This window comes from Lampetra fluviatilis, chromosome 38 (genome assembly GCF_964198595.1).
Source record: "Lampetra fluviatilis chromosome 38, kcLamFluv1.1, whole genome shotgun sequence".
In the NCBI taxonomy this organism is placed as follows: Eukaryota; Metazoa; Chordata; class Hyperoartia; order Petromyzontiformes; family Petromyzontidae; genus Lampetra; species Lampetra fluviatilis.
In genome coordinates, this window is record NC_136312.1 from 9,728,243 (window position 1) to 9,752,662 (window position 24,420).

Sequence of the window (24,420 nt, forward strand, 5' to 3'; positions counted from 1 at the left end):
ATGCCAGTGTAGCGGCTCTGATTGGTTTTGATGACTTCTATTTTTATTAGGCCATGGTTTGAGAGGGCTTAGAAGACTGCGGTAGTTTCGACCGAATCAAATCTTACATTAGTCTACAAAAAACGAGAATAATGGCAATTTATGTCAACGTGTTTATTCTAGGATCTGATTGGTGACATGTCTGCGGTCAATGGTAAAAAAACATTTCTCCAATTCAACTTGCCCATGTGGTTAGTTGGCGTATAAAATATCCATTATTTTGGTTTCCTGTTAACTTCGTGAACAGTTTCATACATAGTAGAGTTGTTTTTTTTTGGGGGGGGGGCTAATGGGTCTGTAATTATTAAAATATATTTTCCTCCCTTTTTGAATGGAAGAACGATTAAAATATAATTTGATGATTGACAAAATATATTTATATGTAAATATTCAGAAAACTATGACTTTTGGAAAACCAACTTGACAACATAAAGCAACATACTACCGGTGTAAAAATGTTTTATCAGTGAATATTACCTGCTATGCCACGTGGATCACAAACGTGGACATTGACAAAGAAAATTTCACAAAAATGGAAAAGGGCACAAAGAAGCATAGAGAGAGAATAGGCAATAAATGAAAATCAGAGACATTGCTTTGTCTATTCAGGAAAGTAGATAAGGCTGGGCAGGACACATCGCTGGTAAGGATGACAACCGATGGACAAGACTTTGTGACGTGAAAATTAGTTTCTTGCAGGAGTGAGATGGATTGTGGCATTCCATGACCGTGACCAATTACACCAGCGTGGGGAGGCCTTCATCTAGCAGTGGACAGACATGGCCGATGATGATCATAGGAATGTGGACTTCCACCACTGGTACAGGGCTATAATGTGGCACTGAGTGAAGACTGTCTGTGTAATCTCACCTCTGGTGGGTATAGGGTCCCCGTTGATTCGTTGGTGGGTGTACCCGTCCACTGGACCGACAGGCTGACTTTAACATTGCTAAATGTTTTTCGCGTCACGTGGAAAAATGCATAGCTGAAAGACAAGGGGAGACAATATATGACATGCACAAAGACAGGCAGACATTATAGCAATTTTTTTTTTAAACACACTTGGTTGGCCCCTTACCAAGTAGTATTCTTTTCAAGGGAGATATTACATAGCCCAGCTCAGGCAAGCTGCTATCAAGCTTGGAGTGATCGGGGAGTCTGTTTGTATGGCACCCAAGCTTTATAATTCCCTACCATTTGGCGTTAGGAATTCACAGTCATTGGAGAATTAGAAATCCCAGAGGAAGACCCATCTATTTAAAAAAAAACTCCTCTCTCCAGTTCTCTATCATGTCACAAGATGGTATTCCTTTCCCTGGTGACTTATCACTTATTTTCCTCATTTAAATGCACGGTGGTCTGAGATACATTGTTCAAGTGCACCTTATGATCAGTGGCGGCTCCTGCAAAATCTCTCAGGGGGGGCAAATGTCTGGATGATTGATAAGGATAAGGTCCACCCATGCAATGGATAAATTAACAGCTTAAGCATGTAAAGGCAACTTCACTTCTTTAATATTAATGAAAAATAAAGTGACTCTTACAATACATCTTGCGTGTTTCTATCTCACTATTATTACAATCCACTCAGTTTCTTTTATTAAAGATTCCACTAGGTGGCGACAAATAATATTGTTGACTGAAACGTGCTTACGTATGATGACGTAAGCACGTTAGTGCGAGCCCTCCCGGAAGCCATAGAGAATGCATTGCAGCGCCCGCCGTTCGAAAAAAAACATCTTTGAATGTAAGTCTATGAGACCACTCGGGGCGATTCCCAGCCAGAGTGAAATCGCCCAAAAAGAGGCGGTACTCCACAGAACGTGACATGACGCTGATTGGACTATATCCAGAGGCACAGTAACGGCTGAGATTGGTGGTGCGTCGCCCAATCGCCCTAATGAAGAAACCGCCCCTGCTTATGATACTAAAATATTATTCTTAAAGACAAAAATTTCACAAAACTTTCACAATTAAAACCACTGACTACTTGTGTATAAGTGTCATTTCAGAAAGTAAACTTCCATGAATTCAGTACTTCTATATTAAAAATGACATGATCTTTTAATCCATGTATGTTTTAACATGTGTCACTTTCAAGCATGCAAAAATAGATGTCCTTATCAAGCCAATTCATTTTCTCCTATTGCTGACAAATGTTGTCGATAATGGTGATGAGGCCAAGGTTGCTGAAGACACTAAACACGATGATGCCGATTCTTCTGCTGCTCATTGTTGATGATGATGCCGATTCTACTTTAAATGCTGGTGCAAATAATAATTAAATTGCTGCTAAGGTTAGCATTGATTATGATGAAATTATGGTAGGCAGTGTGTACAGTTTGAATAGGTTTGAATGTGTCCCCTCCTATGTATGGGGTTTTCACCTGCTGCTCCAGTGTTCCCACTCATAAAATACTAAATTGACCAAACATCACAATACATCCTGTCCTGAAAAACAACCTTGACATTAATAATGACTTCCTGATTAAAGGTCACTTTCATTAAGCATGAATTGATTAACCTTTTCATTACATATTATTCTTAAGTTCACAATATATGCATTGAATTATGCACTCAACAGCTGATGATTTATGATCAATGCAAATTCTATTACATTGTTATTTTAATGTATACAGCACGTAATTTTCAACAGTGTTTGATCCTGTATTCAAATCAGTTGGGGTTAGTATAATAACGATCTGTATTCCATAACTGTGGAGGAGACATTGGCACTTATGTTGATGGGCTCTTCTACATTCATACGGTATATCAAGCCTCTCTTGAGTATAATGACCCCACAGATTACTATTATCAGATGGCTGATGTTGGATTCAAGCCAATGAACTCTGGACTCTGAGAGGGTGAGAAAGCCACCAAACCACCCGGTTGATACAATCAAAAGTTAGGAAATCTATTGCATATGCATGGATTATGTAACACTTTAATATAGGCATTTCTTCCAAAGTAATTTATTTGCAGTATGGAAGCTGACGAGCAGCCGTCTGGCAAGCCACAATGCACTTGCATATCTACAAATACTAGTCCTTATTTGACCTGGTATGTGTGTGCAAGTTTTGGGCAACCCTTTGATCAATTTGCCCTTTTCCAATAGGGCAAGTCCCGAATGGTAACATGACTCTAGACTACAGTTTGGTTCGTATTTAATCGCCCACCCCCCTTGTTAAGGATGCACAGACACGCATAATGTATAAACGCTTTCAACCTTGGTTAAAAAGTAATAAAATTAGATTTTGGAACACAATCGACATACCAGTAAACATTGATTCAGCTGCAAAAGTGGACATTGACCAAAAGTGTACACTACACGTGATATGGACGTGCATTTTATATCGCAAGAGCACCAAGATAAGAAACACAAATGAAACACACTGCAAGAAGACTGCTGGCAATATCCACAACATTAATAACACATGGGACACATAAAATAACAGAATCTTAACATTTGGAGAACGTTTCTAAGAACACAGTTGGATCACATGACCTAGAAGAAGTACAAGGCTGAATATAAGTTTGATGGAGCAACAGAACTGCATTCTGTTAACAAATATGTGCGACGATCATAGCAGTTACACAACTTCAACTTGTCATCACCACTGGTTACAAGAGACGTAACATTTAAAAGAGAGCAATTAACAATGGGAAATATCACGTAATATTGGGCGTAGGTGGCCCGCAATACTGCTTTAAACCAACCAATGAATGTAATTGCACAGCAACAAGTACGGACTGCACAGTCTGGGCTGAATGCACCATCGACCACAGCGATACCTAAAGAAGGTGAGTAGGAAGACACAAAAGTGGTGATGGGTCCAGCCCCGTCTGGGGGCCTCAGGTGTCATTATTGCTCTTTGTGTCAAGGGAACTTCGAGTCAGCTTCCCTGCAGACAAACACAATCAATCATGCATGCACACACACACACACAAACAACAAAACTGATCAATCAGCATGAGCAAGGAGCCCGCTACTATGCTACCAAGTGTCCAAGCGTTCAGCCAGTAGTAAAACATTGGGAAAGCTCTCATGTCAAGAGCCGCATTACTCACAGAGATATACCTAATAAATGAAACTTGAAATACATAGGCTTTTCTGACCAATATTATCCATAAGGTTGTTTGGGTCAGATCGCATAAATATAAATGTGTCGAAAATCCACCACCACCCGACACAGCCAATTAATAAGGATTGTCACGTAAACGAAACACGTCAATTAGTTACTGGCTCAGCATGTCGTTGTGTTGTAGAGTAAACCCACACTATTTACAACTCGAGTACATATTGCCGGAAATTACACCTAGCCTCATCAGGCGACAGCCAGCATTGTGGAGAAATCCTCCTTTTTCGGTCTTAAATAGTGTCGGTTATCCAAGAAAACCTCATCGAGTCTCAAGCCTTTTTTCAGGAGGATCCTACACTGAGATGTTAGGCAAATTGCATTAATGTTTGGCACGTAAACTTGGGTGGACAACCCAAGCACATTAAGGGTTAAACCCCAGAGATCCAGAAATAAGGGTTCAAATAATACATTTTCTGTGCTGTCATCTCCCGAGGACCCTGCAGCCCAGTGGGTTTTGGCATTTTACAAATCCGAGATGCACCAACCCTCGTCTCCAATGTGCTGTTTCAGTTTTTCAGTTTCATTTATTTGGTATAGCCCTGTGAGCCATTCGACTCTTGAATCGGGTGCAACTGCAACAAACAAAAATCAAAAACATGAACAAGAAAACATCTTAAAGTGACTATGCGCAAATAGAAAAATCCAGGAAAAAACTGAAAAGTCTTCCAGAAAAAAATCACCGTCCACCAACGCTGTGCTAAAATCCCAGTGGGATGCAAGTCAAACAACAACAACAACCACAAGACAACTTAGATTAAAGCCATCATTCTAACTCCGTACTACAACAAACATGGCCAAACCAAAAAACTTTCGAAATCACCAAAATAAAGCCATAAACAATAAACGACATAAACAACATGTACCACCAAACCCTGTAGCCATAGCTGGCTGCATGAAAGAAGGCACACACAAACACAAAACCTGATTCGGTGGCAAGATAAGGGATGTCATCTAGCCAACACAATTCAACTTCGCCTACTCATTCGACCCGATTCTACCAGCTGCTGTCATGCAAACACACGTCCTCCAAGATATGCTGTTTACCGTGATATCACACCACCAAGTCATTTCCCCTTTTTACTCCATCAACATGTCCAGCATGTGGCTTGGCTTCCGGGAATTGACGAAATCGCAGGGTCCTTCTGCGTTGATTTGGTCAGAGTTAGGAGTGATAGTCAAGTACTGTGATTGAAAGGGGTTAATATTTTCCATTCCTCAATGTGATAATTTCCTGTACAGAAGCCCTGAGCCAGTGATGGATAAAACCATTTTTTTCCTGGATTTTTCTGTTGCGCGTAGTCAATTTAAGATGTTCTTTGTTCATGTTTTTGTTTGTTGCGGTTGCACCCGAGTCAAGAGCCGCATGGCTCACAGGGTTATACCGAATAAGTAACATTATAAAAAAAACTTTTTTCAAAGCTCAGGTTTCTGTAAAACGTGAACGAAATTAAATTTCTAAAATAAATAAAAAGAAAAAAAGAAAATATTATTATTAACATGCCATAACCACATCGTGGTAATTCGGTATGTAAGTATCAAAATTAATATTTTAAAAAACGTTTTAAAAATATTTTTCTTTTCTTTTTTTATGATAGAATATGGTATTGTCATCAGTAAGTCATAAGCATACCAAGTTTGCAGTCGATACCACATTGGGAAGTGGGTTAAAATTGAGTTACAAGACAACAACAGAGTGAGTTAATAGAAAGCGTGTAATGAATTAAACTTAAAAACTAACAAATTCTGCCCACTTCACAGAGTGATACTCAGTCTATCGACCTCAAAAGCATGATGGTAACAGCAGTAATGAAGCTTTATCATTCCGTTATTGTACGTTTCATTTATTTGTGGTTTTGCAGCACTGCCAATGTAGTATAATACAAATATATTTAGTTTGTCATGGGGGTTATTTTGACCATACTTCACCTCGCTGGTTATTGTGGGTCAATCAAGGGCTGCGAAATGACTCCGATATTTCGCGACATCAGTGATATAAACGATATACAGAAATAATCACGTATATTTTACGAATCAGAGGCATTGTCAACAGTAGTAAACCATATGATATCGTCTTAATTGGATTCTATAACACTGTACCGTAAACACGGCTATATATTTGCTGCCTTAAGCCACGAAATTATCCCACACACACAGCTGGCGAAACCGTAACGCAACTTTCAATTAGAAACTCGTCGTCAAATCGATAGGCACGTACCTTCGTCAATGTTTATCTCCTTGCCAAGACGCCTCACGCGATCATTCATCGCCGTTCATCTCCCTTCTTCCCCCTTCGTAGGAAACGCATCAAAGTGCCGCATTTTTCATTTTTATTTTCACCACAAAACGCGAGAATTGACGACGAACGCTGATTTTTGTTTCGTTTAACAACAAAACCCTCACCGCCGAGCAGGTTTTCTAAAAGGCTGTTTAATAATTAACCTGTAAACACACAAACACACTCTCTCGTCTTCACGAGGGAGAAGCGGAGGCTTCTATAATCGCGATCGTGTGTGGCGGCGGGGGGGGGAGAGTAATGAAGCCAACGACGCCATCTTGCGTAGGGGGAGGTAACGGCGGCCATTGGCCATCGCATGTAGGAGGCACCTACCCAAGATGGCGGCCAACATATTGTTATTACTGTAATTCTAGATTTTAAGCTTTCGTGACTGCAAGGATTCATACTCTTAGGTTTTTTTGGTAAAGTCACGTAGGTAAAAATAAATAATAAAAGTGACGGTCCCACCTGATGACGGAGACTTGTGTTGCCTCCGAAACGTCGTGATTTATTATTTTAGTTCAATTATTATTTCTATTATTTTATTTTTAGCTGCGTGGCTTTACCGAAAAAAACTAAGAGTATATTGTTATTAATTTTGGTTCATTCGGTAAAGTCACGTAGAAGGGAAATAATAAAATAATAAAAATATAAAACTATAAAAATTCTCACGACGTTTCGACTGCAACACAAGCAATCATCATCAGGTGTGAAATCCACAACAAGAAAATTTGAAAAAAACGTCGTGAGAATTTTATTGTTTTATATTTTTATTATTTCCCTTCTACGTTACTTTACCGAATGAACCAAGAGTATCAATCTCTGCAGTCACGAAAGCTTTAAATCAAAATTCAACATATTGTTGTTTATTTATTTAAAGTTAGCCGCAACAACAAATTCCAAACTCACAGTTGTCAAGCCCCGTTAATAGTTAGTTTAACACGTGGGCTTTCGCGACCAATATCAGCCATGATACAGGTTTGTTTTGGGTTAGATCACCTAAATATATACATGTGTCAATTCGTAAGGGTTGTCACGGAAGTTGCTACCTTATTCATAGCTGTCGACCCATACGGGTTGTTTACCCCGTATTATTGTACACGGAAATTGAGTTTTCAGGTCCAACTCAGGGGATCTGGATCCAACCCACGAAACCTCCCTGCGCACCATGCGACGATAGTTTAGCATTAAAAAAGATGGGGGAGCCCTTGTACGTTGACCAGCACTCTGGGTGGTAGTAACTTGGCACTGCAGCCAGTGCCGTGTAGTTAAAATTGCAATTGCCAGGTGGTGGTGGGTACCGCCCGGGGCATGTTTGCTGATCGTGGTGGGGTGGTACGTCAAGAGCACGACGCTCGCCAATGGTGGGCCACGAATTCGTGGCCACCTCCCATCCACCCACCCACACACACGTGCGGTGCCTTTGTCAACACAGCAAGCGGAGTTCGCCAATGGGTGGGCCACAAATTCGTGGCCACCTCCCACACACACCCACACGGACGGTGTTTTTGTCATCAAGAGCAACAGGCGGCACTGGCCAATGGGTGGGCCACGAATTCGTGGCCCACCTCCCACCCACACCCACATGGGCGGTGTCTTTGTCATCAAGAGCAACAGGCGGCACTGGCCAATGGGTGGGCCACGAATTCGTGGCCACCTCCCACTACACCACCCACACGGACCGGTATTTTTGTCATCAAGAGCAAGGGGCGGCCCTCCGCCAATGGGTGGGCCACAAATTCGTGGCTACCTCCCACCCACATCCACATGGGCGGTGCCTTTGTCATCAAGAGCAAGGGGCGGCGCTCCGCCAATGGTAAGCCACGAATTCGTGGCCACCTCCCACCCACACACATGGACGGTGCCTTTGTCATCAAGAGCAACAGGCGGCGCTCCGCCAATGGGTGGGCCACGAATTCGTGGCCACCTCCCACACACACCCACATGGGCGGTACCTTTGTCATCAATAGCAACAGGCGGCACTGGCCAATGGGTGGGCCACGAATTCGTGACCACCTCCCAGCCACACACACCCACCACACACCCCACTCACCCAAACCACTAACCCACACGGCCACACGGACGGTGTTTTTGTCATCAACGTCCGATGCTGACGTTTGGGTGAAGTGACCTCACGTTTGCCACTTGGAAGACCCTCCCCCCCCAGTCTTCATCTCTGCCATACGAAGGAGGCCCTCTTTCCTGGGTATGGTAACGGTGGTTTGTCCGTGTGTGTGTTACCATGTTACTCGCTAACAGAGCTTGTCCCGACAGTCTGTCAAGGCTATGCTTGGGGGATCTTTGGCTTTGTTACCATGCTTGTTATCCTATGAGAGGAGCGGTAATGTAGCGGTAAGTGCGCCGCGCAAAAAACTCCGCGACCCGAGTTCGATCGGTCAACGCCGGTGACGATTCATTATCTTGAACAAGGTCCTGGGGCCTCAAAACGATACGGTAATGATTGTATATCACTGTGTCATTGCTTTCATGGCTTTATTTTGGTGATTTCGAAAAGTTTTTTGGTTTGGCCATGTTTGTTGTAGTACGGAGTAAGGCTGATGGCCTTAATCTAAGTTGTCTTGTGGTTGTTGTTGTTTGACTTGCATCCCACTGGGATTTTTGCACACAGCGTTGGTGTACAGTGCTTTTTCTGCAATATTTTGCTGTCTTTTCTTGGATTTTCTGTTTACACAGTCACATAGTCACTTTAAGATGTTTTCTTGTTCATGTTTTTTTTGTTGCGGTTGCACCCGATTCAAGAGCCGAATGGCTCAGGGCTATACATAATGAATGAACTTGAACTTGATGTGTGTTAGTAGTACAAGTGTGTTGAGAGTTGCCATAGTTTATTATTCGAAGGCTGTCGGTACAGTATGTAATCACAGCACTGAATATCACAGCACTAGTTTCAGTTTTTAGTTCGTTATCACTTTATCATTACTGTACTGCCAGAGGAGGGAATGTTCCAGAAAGCACTTCCACCGCGGAGACGGAGCGACCAAATCATCTCGAGTGCAGGCGCTCAGGTGGATTGTCAGATCGTAGGATCGTGAGATGAGGGCGACGGCTTTGGGGGAGGCCTTCATCCAGCAGTGGAGAGAGGTCAGGGCCGATAATGACTGTTAGTGGCACTGCAGGCCATTTGAATGTCGTGCGTACACAACTCCGTTTGTTTGACCATACTTCAACTTGCTGGTCAGTGCGGGTTGATAAAGATATGGAGCTTTTACGTGGAGCCATCGAAGGCCAGCACAACAATGTATTTTACTGCCCTGCCCTCTGCTGGCAACGTTGTCCCACAGTAGACTACAGCACCGGTTTCATGTTCGGTGTTCTACCCATCCACAAGTATTATCCAGGCTCAAACTTGCCGAGATTCCGAGATCTTCCAGATTTTGTAGGTGGCTCATTTGTTGGGTGGCTTTTATTGCTTCTTTAGTCAATCGTGTCCTGGGTACAAGAAGCTGATATATTTTTGAATTACATCGGTGTTTTTTTCATTGTGTTTTCCATATTTGATGTTTGGATCTTCTGTCATCGGCAGTAATAAACTGGTCATTACACCTAAGATTTCCAAAAACACATTTCCTCCAAAAGTGTCGCATGCTTGCGTCGGATTAGCGAACACCGTAATTTCTAGACAAAAAATATCCACGATATAAAACATATCAATCAGAATCGACCTACTGCGTGATATTGCTTCTCTTGGGGAAGATTACCGGACTATTTAATGACCCGAGTCAAAATAACGGTACCAATCGAATCCCCGAACCTCCCAAAGCATAGACACATACTGTATTTAAACACATAAAATGAGAGGAAAAGAGTGAACACTGGAATGAACAATTTCCTCCTCCATATACATAACATGTGCCATATAAATGACGTGCTCGGGCAGGGACACACCCTATACGCCTGCCAAAGGAGCAGTCTTGAACACCGCGATGAGGGGGAGAGAAACATTGTGTTCTTTTAATGTGGGGGAAGTACAGTAATTTACTTTGAGAAATGTGATAATTGTACAAACAATTTTAAACTGGATTTCTCTTCATGGCATGTCTTTGGCTCAACACAGTGAAGATGAAACGTTGATCCAATGTTGCACGGTTACGAGGAGGCTCCCTTCTATCTCAACTTTGCGCTTTATTTTTAAATGCCGGGCTTCAGCAATTATTTGAAAAAAAAAACCGAGTGACCTGGGAACCCAATGACCCGTCTGCCGTCTCTCGCAGGGAGTTGCTTTCACTGTTGCGGCGCCGCCACCATGCGAGATTGGACGTCCATCCCACGAAAGAATTGGCGCGGTGGTGGTGGCGCTTGGCCACGCCTGCTGGGCGAACCGTCGCCCGCGCCTGCCCCCGGCGGCCCCATCGCCCGGGTCGCCACGCGGCCGGGCAGCGTGACGTTGAGGCGCGCCGAGGCGTGCCAGTGCTTCCGGCTCATCCACGTGCATGCCGGAGGGAGGTCCTCCTACCTCAAGGACACCGTCGCCTCCGTGTCCGCCATGGTACACAGCGTCGGCTCGGGCCTCCAGCGGCAGATTCTCAGCTCGCGTCGGGAATCGCGGCGCGCTGCGGAAACGGAAGAAGAAGAAGAGGAGGAGGTGAGGACGGCATTGACAATGGTGGGCCGATCGTCAGCCTCCCGCGAGAATGCGACCACGTCAGTGGAGGCGGCCGCGGTGGTGGAGGTTGGCCGTGTCTACCATGCGAGCGTCACTTCGTCTGGCGGAGACGTGGGCCAGGCCAGGCCCGGCGCGACACCGACGAATCCTCTCCCAACGAGCGAGATGCCCAGCGGGAAACTGGACCCGGTTGAGCCTGCGGCCCCAACCAGTGGGCCTGAGGGCCGCCGAGTTGCGGCGGATGACGTAACTGTGAGCACGGGATCCGGTCTCTTCCACATTAGCTATTTCACCACAAATTTTGGCGAGACTTACCAGTACCTGGCGAGGCACGTCAACGATTACTTCTGGGGAGACGGGCGGGTGCCAGCGGCGTCCCCACCGGCAGTGCCGGTGCCAGCGACAGGGGGCTCGGTTTCCCAGCAGGTGGTGAGGTCCCACTTCAGAACCGGGGAGTTCAGCCGATACAGGTTTGTGTGTGTGCGAGTGTAATGCAGTGCTTGCCCTATAAGGCTATACAGGGCATATTTGTCTTTTTTTGTGTGTGTGTGATTTCATTGGGTGGAGCAGTAGTCTAGAGGTCAGCACACTGCACTACGAACTCTGCGATTCTGGGCCTCCTCTAGGGTGATGCAGCCTCAAATGATTACCTGGTGTGATGTGTAAACATTAGCACTTGTGCCGTTCCGGCCTGAATATGTGCTCGCTGATGAGCACTTCAACAATCTGCGGCGTGACTATCGATGGATCTTTGTGAATTAACGTCTATGACCAAATCACTACGAATGCGGCCAGTGTCATATCGGATAAGCTATGGGGGAGTTGAGATTGGTCCTCGCAAACAACACTCACAAACGCATTTTTTGAGAGATAAAAAGGCGACTTATTTGGATTAATGAGAAGTTCCGTAAAATGTCTTGTGCAGCTGTTATTGGACAACATGGGGTCATGCTGCTGTGAAATTACTGAATGGATTCTGGGGAACCTAAAAGAGACTGCGCCCAAGAGGATGGCCATCATGGAGATGGAGCGATGACATAAGTGCAGCAGGGAGATGGATTGTTGTATTGCAGGACCATGATGGATGGCGAGTGTGGGGAGGCCTTCATCCTGCAGTTATTATAAAGTGGTTGACTATGAAAATGTTTGTTTTTACACGCTTTCATTTAACTCACTCTGTCTGTTGTTGTCGTTGTTGTATCCTCAAATCTTGTAACTCAATTTTAACCCACTTCCCAATGTGGTATTGACTGCAAACTTGTTATACTTATGTCATACTGATGACAATACGATCATAAAAAAGAAAAAACATATTTTTAAACATTCTTTTTTGTATGTTATGTTTCGGCTTGGGTCTAATTGTCCACGGTCAACTGATGTTAGCTGTAATTGGCCACGGTCCCTTACGTTATGGCAAGCTTCGGGGCCACTTTTTGGAGTCGTGGCGTTCTCCCATTACTAGTACATTTTACAAAAGCGTGTTTAAAAAAAAGTTGTTTTAAATATTACTTTTCATAATTACATACCGCATTACAACGATGTGGTTATTGCATGTTACTAAAGAATATTTTATTGTTTTCTTTTTATTTTTTTTAGAAATTTAATTTCGTTCACATTTTACAGAAACCTGAGCTCAGAAAAGGGTTCCGGCACCGCAACGGCACAGGTCGCCGCAGCAACTCCGACCTCTGACCCCAGCGTGAGTTAAAATCCAGAGCAGGCCGTCCTGCCACCTTCATCAGCATCCAGAGCACCCGAGGGGGCCAGGAAAGGCCTCACAAACCTCCTCACCTACCCCTTACAGTCTGTGGTCACCTCAGCCAGTGACCTTGCTCGCAAGGTGAAGCTTGCATAGGGCACTGGTTCATCTCATGTACTTTTTGTGGCTGAGTGTCAGTTTTGGGATCCATTTCTGGTCTGTCAAGAGTTGACTGATCCCTTCGTTTCTCTACTATTGAGGAAAATGTTCATTTCCAATCAATTCATCCTGCATATAACCGATCTCATCAGATCAAAGAAGCTAAGCAAGTGAGAAACCTGCAAGATTGCTTGAACGGGCATGTTGAAATGTGGTAAAACGACCCACACGGAATGGGGAGCCTCTCGTCCATTTGTGAATTGAGAAAGGTGGCTCCACATGTGGTGATTATGCATTGGGCATGTGACTGTAACATACAATAATGTGTACAAAGATGGCCCATAAATAATAATGTCAGTGTATAATACACCGCACAGTATTCACTCATCCTCAAAGAAAGAGAACAACTCGGAGGCTCGAGGAACCACAGACAAGCGGGAAGGCAGCACCAACAATTTGCTCTGCGATCCTCTTTCTATTAAAGGTGTAATCGGCCAATAAATGAATGTTCACAAATAGGAGGAAACTGGAGCACTAACAGAAAACCCACACATGTGAGGGCAACACACTCTATCCCATAAAGATGGAAAAGGTGGAATCCATTTTTAATGCAGGATAACCGCCACTTGCTCGCTTGCATTATCACGGTGCCGTCGTCACACCCGAGCAAAGAAATTTCGTAGCACTTAATATTTCAGAACGCTTTTGTCGGCTGATGTCACAGAGAGCGGAGGGGAGTGTGGATGTTCGCTCAGAGGTGGCGGGGAGAGGATTGCAGCTTCAGGCTGGCACGTCGCTCACAGCTGTCTCGGCTGCCCCTTCTGCACTGGAGTCCGCCAAGCCGGCTCCTGGGACGATCGCCCCGCGGGTCACGGAGGAGAAGGGCCGCAGAATCAGCCTCCAGCGTGAGAAGGTGGGCACTGGAAACGATTTTTTTCTTCACACATCTGGCATTTCCATAGCTCTCACAATTACTGAATTAAATGTAGTTTAAGTGACGGCATGTGCATTATCGTTACAGAATGTAAAGTTGCAGTTGTTAGAGTGAACTGAAGTTAAACTTTTAAGTTATCTTCCTTCGTCCCGGATGTACAGACAAGCACACAATGCGCTAAAATTGTGAAACGATTACAAAGCAATGCAAAGCTAATGCGATAATTCTCATATTGTGACATTTTAAATCGTAACGTATCATGAAATACGATATTGCCGCAATCCCCGAATGTAAACTATTAATGTTGAAGTGTGTGTCATCTGTTTATTGTGTTTTTTGTTAACGATAAAAACAGCATATTCTGGCTGATAATACAATCAAAGTGAGATCATGGGAAAGCAACTGGCCTCTGTGCATGAAGAGGAGAGTTTTCAATCGGTGCACATTGATTGCTGAAAGCCAAACAAATAACAGCAGAAGGACAGGGTTAATAATCACGACGCTTGGTGCCGTGAAACTTTGCTGTCACGTTTAGATTTAAAGCTTTCGTGACTGCAGGGATTCATCTTCTTGGTTCTTCTTGGTTCTTTCGGTAAAGTCACGTGGAAGGGATTCATCTTCTTGGTTCTTTCGGTAAAGTCACGTAGAAGGGAAATAATAAAATAATAAAAATAAAACATAATAAAATAATTCTCACGACGTTTCGGCCACAACGCAAGCAGCCGTCCTCAGGTGAAGAACAGGTCTGTCGGGAAGACAGCGTCTGAATGAAACACCACCAGGCTTGGAGCGTATATTTAAGCTGGGTTGCCATCACGTCCGACCTTGCGCACAATCCCGGGTATTGAAAGCCTCCATGCACGCACGCGAACCGTTTTATCGGCGGCGTTGTCTTCCACGGCAGATCGTGGCGCGGGTGAGCGTGGACAACAGGACGCGCACCCTGGTGCGCGCCTTGCGACGGCCTCTCTCCTGCGGCACACACCTCTCCGCCGTGGGGGACCTGTGTGATCACTTGCTGCAGTTTGGAGACACGGCAAGTGTCGCCGTCAAGGTGAGGGCGGTGGCGGTGGTGGTGGTTGTGGTGGCTTGGGTGGCTTCGTTTGGCTCCTAAAATGAAATAGAAAAAGTCATCCTCATCACCAAATTTCGCATGGATCTTCAGAATCCTCCTGCGAGTAAATGTTATTAAAAAAAACTAGCTTTACTACCCGGCTTCGCCCGAGACTTGTCTTGATTAATACACGGCCTACGCGGAGGGTGGGGGGATGCGTGACGTCAGCAGGCACACTGCGTCACGCTGCCGCTCACTTGTGCAATATATTATATCCATTATTTCCCCCCCCCCCTCCAATATAAAAACATCTATTTTTATACTTTTTGCATTGTATACAGTCTGGAAGCTACCCACATGCCAAATTTCAAGTTTGTTGCATGTTGGGAAGTATGTTAAACATTTCGAACAGACACACATATTCACAAAATTCCCTTTTATATATATATAGATATCAGGTTCATGTGGTATCTGCGCCATTCTAATGGTGCAAAGATATACGCAAATGCGTGTCGACTGCCAATAGAGGACAAAGTTTCTGTGTTGTTTTAACCAATTCGTATACATTTTTCTCATTTGGAAAATTTGAACCATGACACTGGCACACAATGGGCCACAAAGTTCACTTAAAAGCGGGCGGCTCGTGTAAATTGGTTGATTTGCCTACAGTATTGCGATCCTCTGCAGCAAGCGGCAAAAAAGACGACATCTCCAACCCCCAGTACTCTAATCCCTTCATTTTCTCCTAATCCAATCACAGGATCTATTTGAAGATACCACTCATCTTATTATTCTCCCCTCCGTGCAATCTCTCTACCTCTTCCTTGTCATCTCATTTTCATCATCTCACTCTACTGTAAAGAGTCGCATTTAGACTCAAATTAAAATCGCATCGTAAAGTTCAATAACTAAGATAAAGGCGCAGCCCTGCAATTACTTGTCAACGCCACTGCTATCAGAAATGCCTCTCATGGAGAGAGCTCTGGCGAGCCCCTCATGAAGGGTATTTTGTCGACTCTTCCACGCTGGCTGGAAGAGGTGGGATTCCCCACAATGTGTGATACAATTGGTGGAATACTACCCCCGAAAATGAAAGCGTGTCGTTCACGGTGCACGTGCTGCTGCGTGGCAGGAGGGAGCCGTGCAGTCCCTGCTGCGCCTGCTGCAGCCTGCGGAGCCCCCGCTGCAGGCATGTGTGCGCGAGGCGCTGGCGCTGCTAGGCTACACGGAGCCCGTGCGCGGTCAAGGCATCCGCATCCTCTCCATCGACGGCGGCGGCACCAGGTAACGCTCGGCACCAGGTAACGGAACGCTCCCCGAGGGTTGCCGTTACAAAAATAATTTTGCTCACATTAGGCGCCTTTCACAATGTCTGAAGGCGGCCTGCGTGAAAGCGATGAAGGTAATCAATAAGGTGATTGGCAGATTAAGAGCCAGAGAGGATCAAAGCCGATTAGAAGAAAGCTTTTTTTTAAAGATAGGTTTCTATCAACACTGTCCAAGAGCCTGATTTCTAACAGTAGGGAGTTCCAAAACCGTAGGGGGTGGGGGGGGCTAGTAGGGAGTTCCACAAATAGCGGGCCACCACAGTCAATGCCCGATCACCCCAAGAACGCAACCAGGATTGAGGAGTGCATGAAAGGGCACAATTGACAGATCTTAAAGACCTTTAAGGGGCAAGCTCCTGTATATAAAGTGGAGGTGGAGTTAGACATTGTAAGGCTGTGATAACATTTTCATCGTTAGAATTATTTTTTAGGGGAACTTCTCATGCAACGATTCTTCAGATTCATCATCAACCACGGTCAATTCCCTGCTGGATGAAGCTCCCCTAAGCCATAGCCACCTTTCATACAAGTCTATAGCCACTGGAGCGATGCACTTTTACATCTGGATTGAAAACTACTTTCTTTAGAACTAATGTTTGTGTTTAGTGTGTTCTTCCCCCGCACTTCCAAATAGCACGGTTAGCTATGTACGGTGCGAAAGAAGTTCAACATACATGCACACTGTCGTGTAGCAATCCACTGAGCATCTGCGTACGAGCTGATTTTATTGTTCCATCTCCTCGGTGGATGTACTATGTGCGCGCTTTATTCCTTGGCTGCCACTTAACTAACAATACGGTACAAAGTAAAACTTTTCTATCACTTTCTCTTTACTTCATTCACGACCTTCATTTGCGTTCGGCGCTCTGTAAAGGAGCGTCAACACCGGAGTTTGACAAAATCTGGACTGACGTGTTCAATTAAATCTGTGCATAATGAGAAGAGCCCACAATAACAGAGCAAATAGTGCTAACCAGAGAACCGTGCATTTCAAAGAATGCACAGAAACGTGTAAAAACTCTCAGCTTTTATGCATTATGCAGAAACCAGCAGCAGTTCTTTAAAGTGCATTTTGGGTCTCCATCTGCCTGTCAGTCGGTCCTATTGAAATGTATTTTGATGGTGACCTAAGACTAAAGCACCACAATCCACTTCTTCAGTGACTGCTGATGTCTTTTTGCATGATGTGATAAAGGCTTAGTGAAACGAGCGTGTTCGTAAGGTAAACAAGCAGTGCTCGAATCTTTAAACAAAGGCCACACACGAGCGTCTAAATCTGAAAGTGTGCAGTTGCAACCTGATCGTTCGGGTGCCCTTGTAATGTAAAACATGCTTTCCGTGAGTGGTGACGTGAATCGACCTGTCGGTGATACTCGTTCGTGCACGTTCCCCATCTAATTATGCTCACGGGTATTTTCGACAAAGATGGTTTCACGTCATTGTAACTTACCCGGTCGGGACAGGGACATGTTTTAAATGTTCTTCCTCCATGAGAATGGGGCTTTCCAGAAACGGCGTGTGCGCAGAACTGTAAACGACCTGTTTTGCCGCGATAAAACCTTTGCGCTCGGAACAACTTTGACCCGACCTCGCTGCTGTGTGTTGACGTTGCCCGCGCAGGGGCCTGGTCGCCTTGGAAACCCTGCAGGCACTCACCAGGTTGACTGGGAAACGAGTCCACGAAATGTTTGACTACGTCTGCGGGGTCAGCACAGGTCGGTAGACGCCCCCCTCGCAAGCGGGTGTACATTCGTGCATACAGTTAAGTCTCAATGATTATTATCCACGGGTGGATTATTAACGTGGGTTGCGGATTTACCGTGCCTGCGTAAATATAAATATGTTTTCGTCCAGTGTGAAGCACATTTTATTATCATGGTTATTAGACCGCGCAGTATTACCTCTGCAACAAGCAGCCAACGTGCTACCGCTAGACCATGTCACCGCCCATACCCTGCCCTGGCTTTGTTTTCAAGTCGACCCGGCCGTAGGTGGCACGCTGTGTGCAGGCTACATGTGCCATAAATACTTGTTTTCCTAGAATGCAGTGCTGCTGCCGCTGCTGTTGAAAATAGCTCGTTCATCGTGACCACCGGTTATATCAGTGGCAGCGTTCACACGCGGTGCAGGGGTGTTGTGGCATGCGTGATACTCACTAAAGGTGACCTGCAAGAGGATAAACAAGGCAGGCAAAACAAAGTGGTATATAAAAAGTGGCTATGTAACAAATAAACATGATATAAACTTACCAGAGAGTTACATAACACCTTAAGCTGTGTGCTATAGTAGTTCAGTGTTGTTCAGTAGTGACCAAGACAATACAGATGCTCGATAAATGTATTACGTACTGACGAATTCCATATATATTTTTACTAAACAAGTATAACAATACGTGAATGTGTGTGTGTGTGTGTATGTGTGTGTCAATCAGACAAAATCCCCCATATAGCCTTTAACAGGCTGTTAGGGCAAGTGCTGACACAGCACATGCAGGGGTGGGTGGTCAACACCATGCCCGGCCGTATTTGTCTCCCCAGTGGCGATATTAACACATCGTGGTTCTGGTTTGAGGCTGAGTCGACCTAGGAGAGGCCCAGGACCGGTTCAGATAATCGTCACTGGTATTGGCAGTGAGCGTAAATCGAGCTCTTGTCACCGGGTTCAATATACGGAGAATAGTAGTTCAGTGGCTCGTGTGCTGTGCTAAATTTCTAGATTCGTGGGTTCAATTCCAGGTCGGCTATATATTATGCCAGTACCTAAAGTGGTGTGTCAACATCAGCACTGGGTACACAGAGGCCCCTAGACATGGTGCTCACTGTACCGCCTGCTCTTGTCCAGTTTTGGTCTCAGTAGTGGTGTAAATAGGTGCTACAATGCATTTTCATCATCTACATTGAGATTACAAATATGAAAGGTGCTTTATATATCTCTTTGAAAATATATATTATATCACTTTGTTACAAAGACTACGTCGTAGGTGGAAACGACCTCTGTCTGTCCGTGGAGTCCCACCAACATCGTGTGTCCCGGCAGGCGGCGTGCTGGCGGTGATGCTGGGCGTGTTCCGGATCCCTCTGCCCGAGTGCTACGAGCTGTACCGCCGTCTCGGCACGGACATCTTCACGCGGAACGTGCTGCTCGGCACCGTCAAGATGGGCTGGAGCCACGCCTTCTACGACAGCCACGACTGGGAGAAGATATTGAGGTGGAGCTGCGCGGGGGGGGCGACACTTGTCACACAAGTCTGACGCCGTTATTGTCATAGCACTTACTGTTGTTGTTATTCCAGCTCGGAGGAAATTAGAAATAGCTATTTGGCTGTCCGACCACGGCAGATGTTTCTATTGGTGGCATCCTGAGTGAGAACAGTGTGGAGCAGAGGTCATTGAAAGGGATCTCAGAGGTGGCTCTGTGATATCCGCTTCAATGGGCCGTTCTCTAATATGCAGGGTTGCACACTACTGCCCTGGGAGAAATCCGCATGGATTCTTCATCTTATGACGTAACAGATGTCATTAACCGGGAAAACACAGAAAAAATATATAAGCGGTATAACTAGGGTACTGTAACACTGCCTTTTATCTTTACTTATGTTGTTATTGTTTGAATAATCAAGGTTTAAACTCATTACACACAGCCTGGGTCCACAACTGTTTGCTTTGTTGGGTTGCATCCCCCCATGGCGGTGCACAATTGCTGGGTCATAAGCCGAGACATTAATCCCACTCAACGATCCTGCAGGGAGAAGATGGGTGACAGCCTGATGATCGAGGTGGCCCGGGATCCCATGTGCCCCAAGGTGTGTGCACATCCGTTCTGCCCGTGAGTCGTACCCACACGAGGCTTTACAACTCACGTGTCTGCCCGCCCGCCGCACGGACTAATAAGCCGCTTGTGTCGAGCATGGACGCTGCGACCGTTGTACAACTGGGCAAGCTGACTGTGGGTCTGTGGGTCTGTGGGTCAGCACGGGCGGTGGAGCGAGGGGGAGGGGTTGGCGGTATAAGGGATGGGGTGGGGAGGGGGTGGTATTGAGTTGACGTCACCCACCATGCGCTTTCCAATCACGTTACTTATGCATGTACAACCCGTTTGTCAATCAACAGCTGGATGATGGCCTCGTGGGGATTATTTTGCCATACATGACCATACTGTATTGTTTGGGTCTTTCGGTAAAGCCACGTAGATAGAACGAGTAATAAAAATAATAACATTATTAAAATACTGCAGTCATGAAAACTTCAAATCAAGATTATTAAAAATAATTAGTCTCATTATTTGTTCTATCTACGTGGTTTTACCGAAAGACCCAAAGTCAAGATATGACCATACTGGTCGGTGCGGGTTGGTGAAACCACTACACACAGCGTACAAACGAAATAAACTAAAAGTGTAAGACAACACCCATGGATTCTGGCACGTGCGATTCGATGAGATGTACCGTGATGAGTCGATGCATCTTTGCACCGCTATCATTCTTGCGCGCACGTGTGCACACGCATGCGGCCAGGTGTCGGTGGTGAGCACGCTGGTGAACCGCGGCACACCGCTAAAGGCGTTCGTATTTCGGAGCTACAACCTGGCCCCGGGCTCCCGCTCGCACTACATGGGCAGCTGCCGCCACCGCCTGTGGGAGGCGCTGAGAGCGTCGTCCGCGGCACCGGGGTACTTCCAGGAGTTTCAGCTCGGGGAGGACCTGCACCAGGTAGCCGACGTTTAATGAAAGACGTGACAAACAGGAGACGCCAATTAGTCTTCTTATGGTTATGTTTACACAATCTAACTTAAAAAAAATATTTTACGGATAATATTGGTCTTAAAAGCTTAATCCTTCCTATTTAAAGCTTTCGTGACTGCAGGGATTCATCTTCTTGGTTCTTTCGGTAAAGTCATGTACAATGGAAATAATAAAATAATAATAATAAAAATAAAACATAATAAAATCATTCTCACGACGTTTCGGCCACAACGCAAGCAGCCGTCCTCAGGTGAAGAACAGGTCTGTCGGGAAGACAGCGTCTGAACGTTGTGGCCGAAACGTCATGAGAATTATTTTTTTATGTTTTATTTTTATTATTTTATTATTTCCATTCTACGTGACTTTACCGAAAGAACCAAGAAGATTCATCCTTCCTCTTTGTTAAACTGTATTAGTTATTTTGTCTGTCCTCGCTGCTCGCTTAGGACGGGGGGATCCTACTTAACAACCCGTCGGCGCTGGCGATGCACGAGGCTCAGCTGCTGTGGCCCGGCTCCCACCTGCAGTGCCTCGTGTCGCTGGGCACGGGACGCCACGAGCCGGCGGGCCGCGTGCCTCCGCTCACGCTCACGCACACCAGCCTGCGCACCAAGCTCATGCACATCATCAGCAGCGCCACCGACACGGAAGGTGGGCCCGTGCGCTTTTTTGGATGTTCCTGCCTGGTATATATGCCGTTTCAACGGGGATTCCTTAATCCACCTATGCAGATCTTCTTGGTTCTTTCGGTAAAGTCACGTAGAATGGAAATAATAAAATAATAAAAATAAAACATAATAAAATAATTCTCACGAAAGCTTTAAATCGACACCTATGCAGAGTTTAGAGCATTATTTGTGCATGCTATTATCAGCAGCACCATCTGGAATGCTCTTCCTTCCAATGTTAGGAAACGAATGGAGCTATGCACGTTTAAATCTAAATTGAAAACTAATTATTTAGAACTGCGTTTTGCGTTTAGTTTGATGTCCTCTCACACCTCCGATTACCGTGGTGGGCTACGTACGGTGCAAAAGAAATTCAACATACAGTACACCCTTGTTAATTTCATACATATGATGTTCTGGCCTTGCCGAATTGTCCAATACTCCCAATTATGTATCCCCCAGTGCCTCCTGCCCCCCAAAAAATGTTTTTGTTACAAATTAGTATTCCAAACTCTTCACACACCATAGGCATTGACACACCTGCATGAATTATATCCAAAACTTTGGATTTGTCTCGCAGACCAAGGGATTTACGCTTGAGTCCCTTTCTATTACTTCTTCATGTAGGTGTAGATGACATTTCTGAAAGGGTTGGCTTGCACAGAGTGCATTAACAAGGTAAAGTCCAAAGCAACAGGTCGTTGTTTTGGCCGTGGTGCACGGCGTCGCTCCACGCGCATGCCGAAATTGGACCATTCGGTACGGCAATCCGGCTCATGGCAAATTACTAATATACTGTATCTATTCCAAAAGCACAGCCGTACCGAATTATCCCAAATTACGAATGATCAAATACCGAAATAACGAGGTTTTACAGTACACACATACATGGGAAGCAGGTGTATAGTCTACTTGATAATTGTTTTTTTACCCTTCTATCTGGCAACAAAACTGACACCTTTTTTTTACAAGGAGTCATGTTTACATAGACCACAATACCTGCAGTCATAATGCAAAAAAAAAACATAACTCTGATAATGTGCACTGTCCTTGAAGTTGATTGGTCCACACCCGAGACGGCTTTCCTTAGAGCCTAGTCTCACATGGGTTGGACCAGATGACGCAAATGAGGTTCCAATGGTATAGTCTGCTTGTTTATTTTGTTACTCACTGCAACTGACCCTGTTGTTACTGTTGCCCTCTCAAGAGGTGCACACCATACTGGACGGGCTGCTTCCCGCCGGCACCTACTTTCGCTTCAACCCCTTCATCTCAGAGGACGTTCAGCTGGATGAGAGCCGGGCGGAACGCCTGGAGCTACTGCGCACGGACGCCCAGCATTACCTGCAGCGCAACGGCCCCAAGCTGCAACGCGCCACCCGCCAACTGGAGCGATCGCGATCATCGACGCAGCGCATGGTTGACGCCGCCAGGCTGCAGATGAAAATGTCAGGCGTGGATTGGCCCTCCCTCAGTCCGTAGCAAGCGAGGTGTCACCCTCGCTGAGTTGGTTCAGCCAGTGAGCTTATTACCAGGTCACCGTGCATGAGAGACCTTGATCCTGTTGGATCTCAGAAGCTAAGCTGGGTCGATTAGTTAGTTAGTCTTTGCATTGTAGACCTGGGCTTTAAAGTGGCCAAGAGACATCAGTACGGCAATGGATTATTGGTTATTGAATCTATCTGTGCGTAGCTTCGAGTGTTTACCCCCCACTCTGCACACGTGGGTTTTCTGCGAGTAACTCCTCTTCACCCACACGTCACCCATTCGTCAAGCAAATTGGCAAAATATCCCAACATAGGGCGCTCCTAAAAAAGAGTCAACTCAGTGAGGATTACTTGATGAAGGGCATTACAGTATTATTATTCGTTGATTTATGCTGGTGATTGGTGCTCAACCTGGTTAAAACAATAGTAATTTAAATGTATAAAGCGCCCTTTAACAATCGTTCTCAGGGCACGCCCAGGACACTTTTATATCCCTTACCGAGGCAGTTGATGAGAGGGGAGGATGCTCCCATCTGTGTCTTCACAACTCAGGAGAGTGAGCCGGTGCACAATCATGAAGAGATCTCATATATTCGTATTTAATAAGATAAAATGCACAAAGTGTTATTTTATATTTAATGCACCTAGAATTGTTTGGGTGCAATTGGCTTGGTTACCTAAATCAGTCTCGAGTGAATATATTCCATTTATTTACAGTTGAAATTCACACGGTTTAAAGGAAATATTCACTGAGGTGTTTTTATTCAACGACCACTGGACTTAAGTGTGTTTTGCATAAGGCTTTACAACATGGCATAGACAATTTCAGCATGAATGCCTACATCACTCTTTAAATATTTGAAAACAACAGTATACATTCCTGTTGATCCATCAAATCTGTGCATGCCACTTTGCATAGCCATGTGCGAACACAGTATTATTGTTTAAGATTTAGTTTTGGAGAGAACACAATTGAATATACTTAAATATTTTTAATGGTGTTTAATCTATTGGGGACCTTTTGAGGTTAGTTATCACCGATTGTCTCATTTACTCAGACAGGTAATACCTCTTATACTGGTAGGAACCTCCTGGTTACACCAGCCCACAGGGGATTATTGTGTCCGTCCGTCCGTCATGCAGGGAAGGATTGGGGAGGGAGGGGCTAAGTGGGGAGGGGAGGGGAGGGTGGGGAGGGTGGGGAGGGGCTGGGTGGGGCTGGGTGGGGAGGGGCTGGGTGGGGAGAGTGGAATTGGGCCGGGTGGGGAGGGTG

The 24,420-nt window shown here is 45.3% G+C and overlaps 2 protein-coding genes across 5 annotated transcripts in view; one reads left to right on the top strand and one right to left on the bottom strand.

Moving 5' to 3' along the window:
- LOC144945618 (sugar phosphate exchanger 3-like) overlaps nucleotides 1-6,680 on the bottom strand; it is a 32,256-nt gene extending 25,576 nt beyond the window's left edge. For both annotated transcript variants that reach the window (XM_078874148.1, XM_078874147.1), the window contains exons 1-3: nucleotides 6,394-6,680; nucleotides 3,832-3,941; nucleotides 910-1,024 (exon numbers count right to left, since the gene is read on the bottom strand). In XM_078874148.1, coding sequence (XP_078730274.1) covers nucleotides 910-1,024; nucleotides 3,832-3,902 — 186 coding nt within the window. In that variant the 5' untranslated portion in view covers nucleotides 3,903-3,941; nucleotides 6,394-6,680. The remainder of the gene's footprint in view (nucleotides 1-909; nucleotides 1,025-3,831; nucleotides 3,942-6,393) is intronic.
- Nucleotides 6,681-8,526: 1,846 nt separating this feature from the next.
- LOC144945619 (calcium-independent phospholipase A2-gamma-like) lies at nucleotides 8,527-24,290 on the top strand. Of its 3 annotated transcripts, none has more exons than XM_078874149.1 (12): nucleotides 8,527-8,659; nucleotides 10,686-11,547; nucleotides 12,674-12,776; nucleotides 13,660-13,848; nucleotides 14,774-14,923; nucleotides 16,056-16,207; nucleotides 17,872-17,966; nucleotides 19,288-19,459; nucleotides 19,996-20,053; nucleotides 20,765-20,959; nucleotides 21,439-21,643; nucleotides 22,868-24,290. In XM_078874149.1, the coding sequence occupies exons 2-12, from the start codon at nucleotides 10,718-10,720 to the stop codon at nucleotides 23,140-23,142; spliced, it is 2,424 nt and encodes an 807-aa protein (XP_078730275.1). In that variant the 5' UTR covers nucleotides 8,527-8,659; nucleotides 10,686-10,717; the 3' UTR covers nucleotides 23,143-24,290. The 3 variants fall into 3 exon arrangements, with proteins under 3 accessions (XP_078730275.1, XP_078730277.1, XP_078730276.1); XM_078874151.1 differs by having other exon boundaries at nucleotides 12,701-12,776; XM_078874150.1 differs by lacking the exon at nucleotides 8,527-8,659 and adding an exon at nucleotides 8,774-8,907.
- The last annotated feature ends 130 nt before the right edge of the window (nucleotides 24,291-24,420 follow it).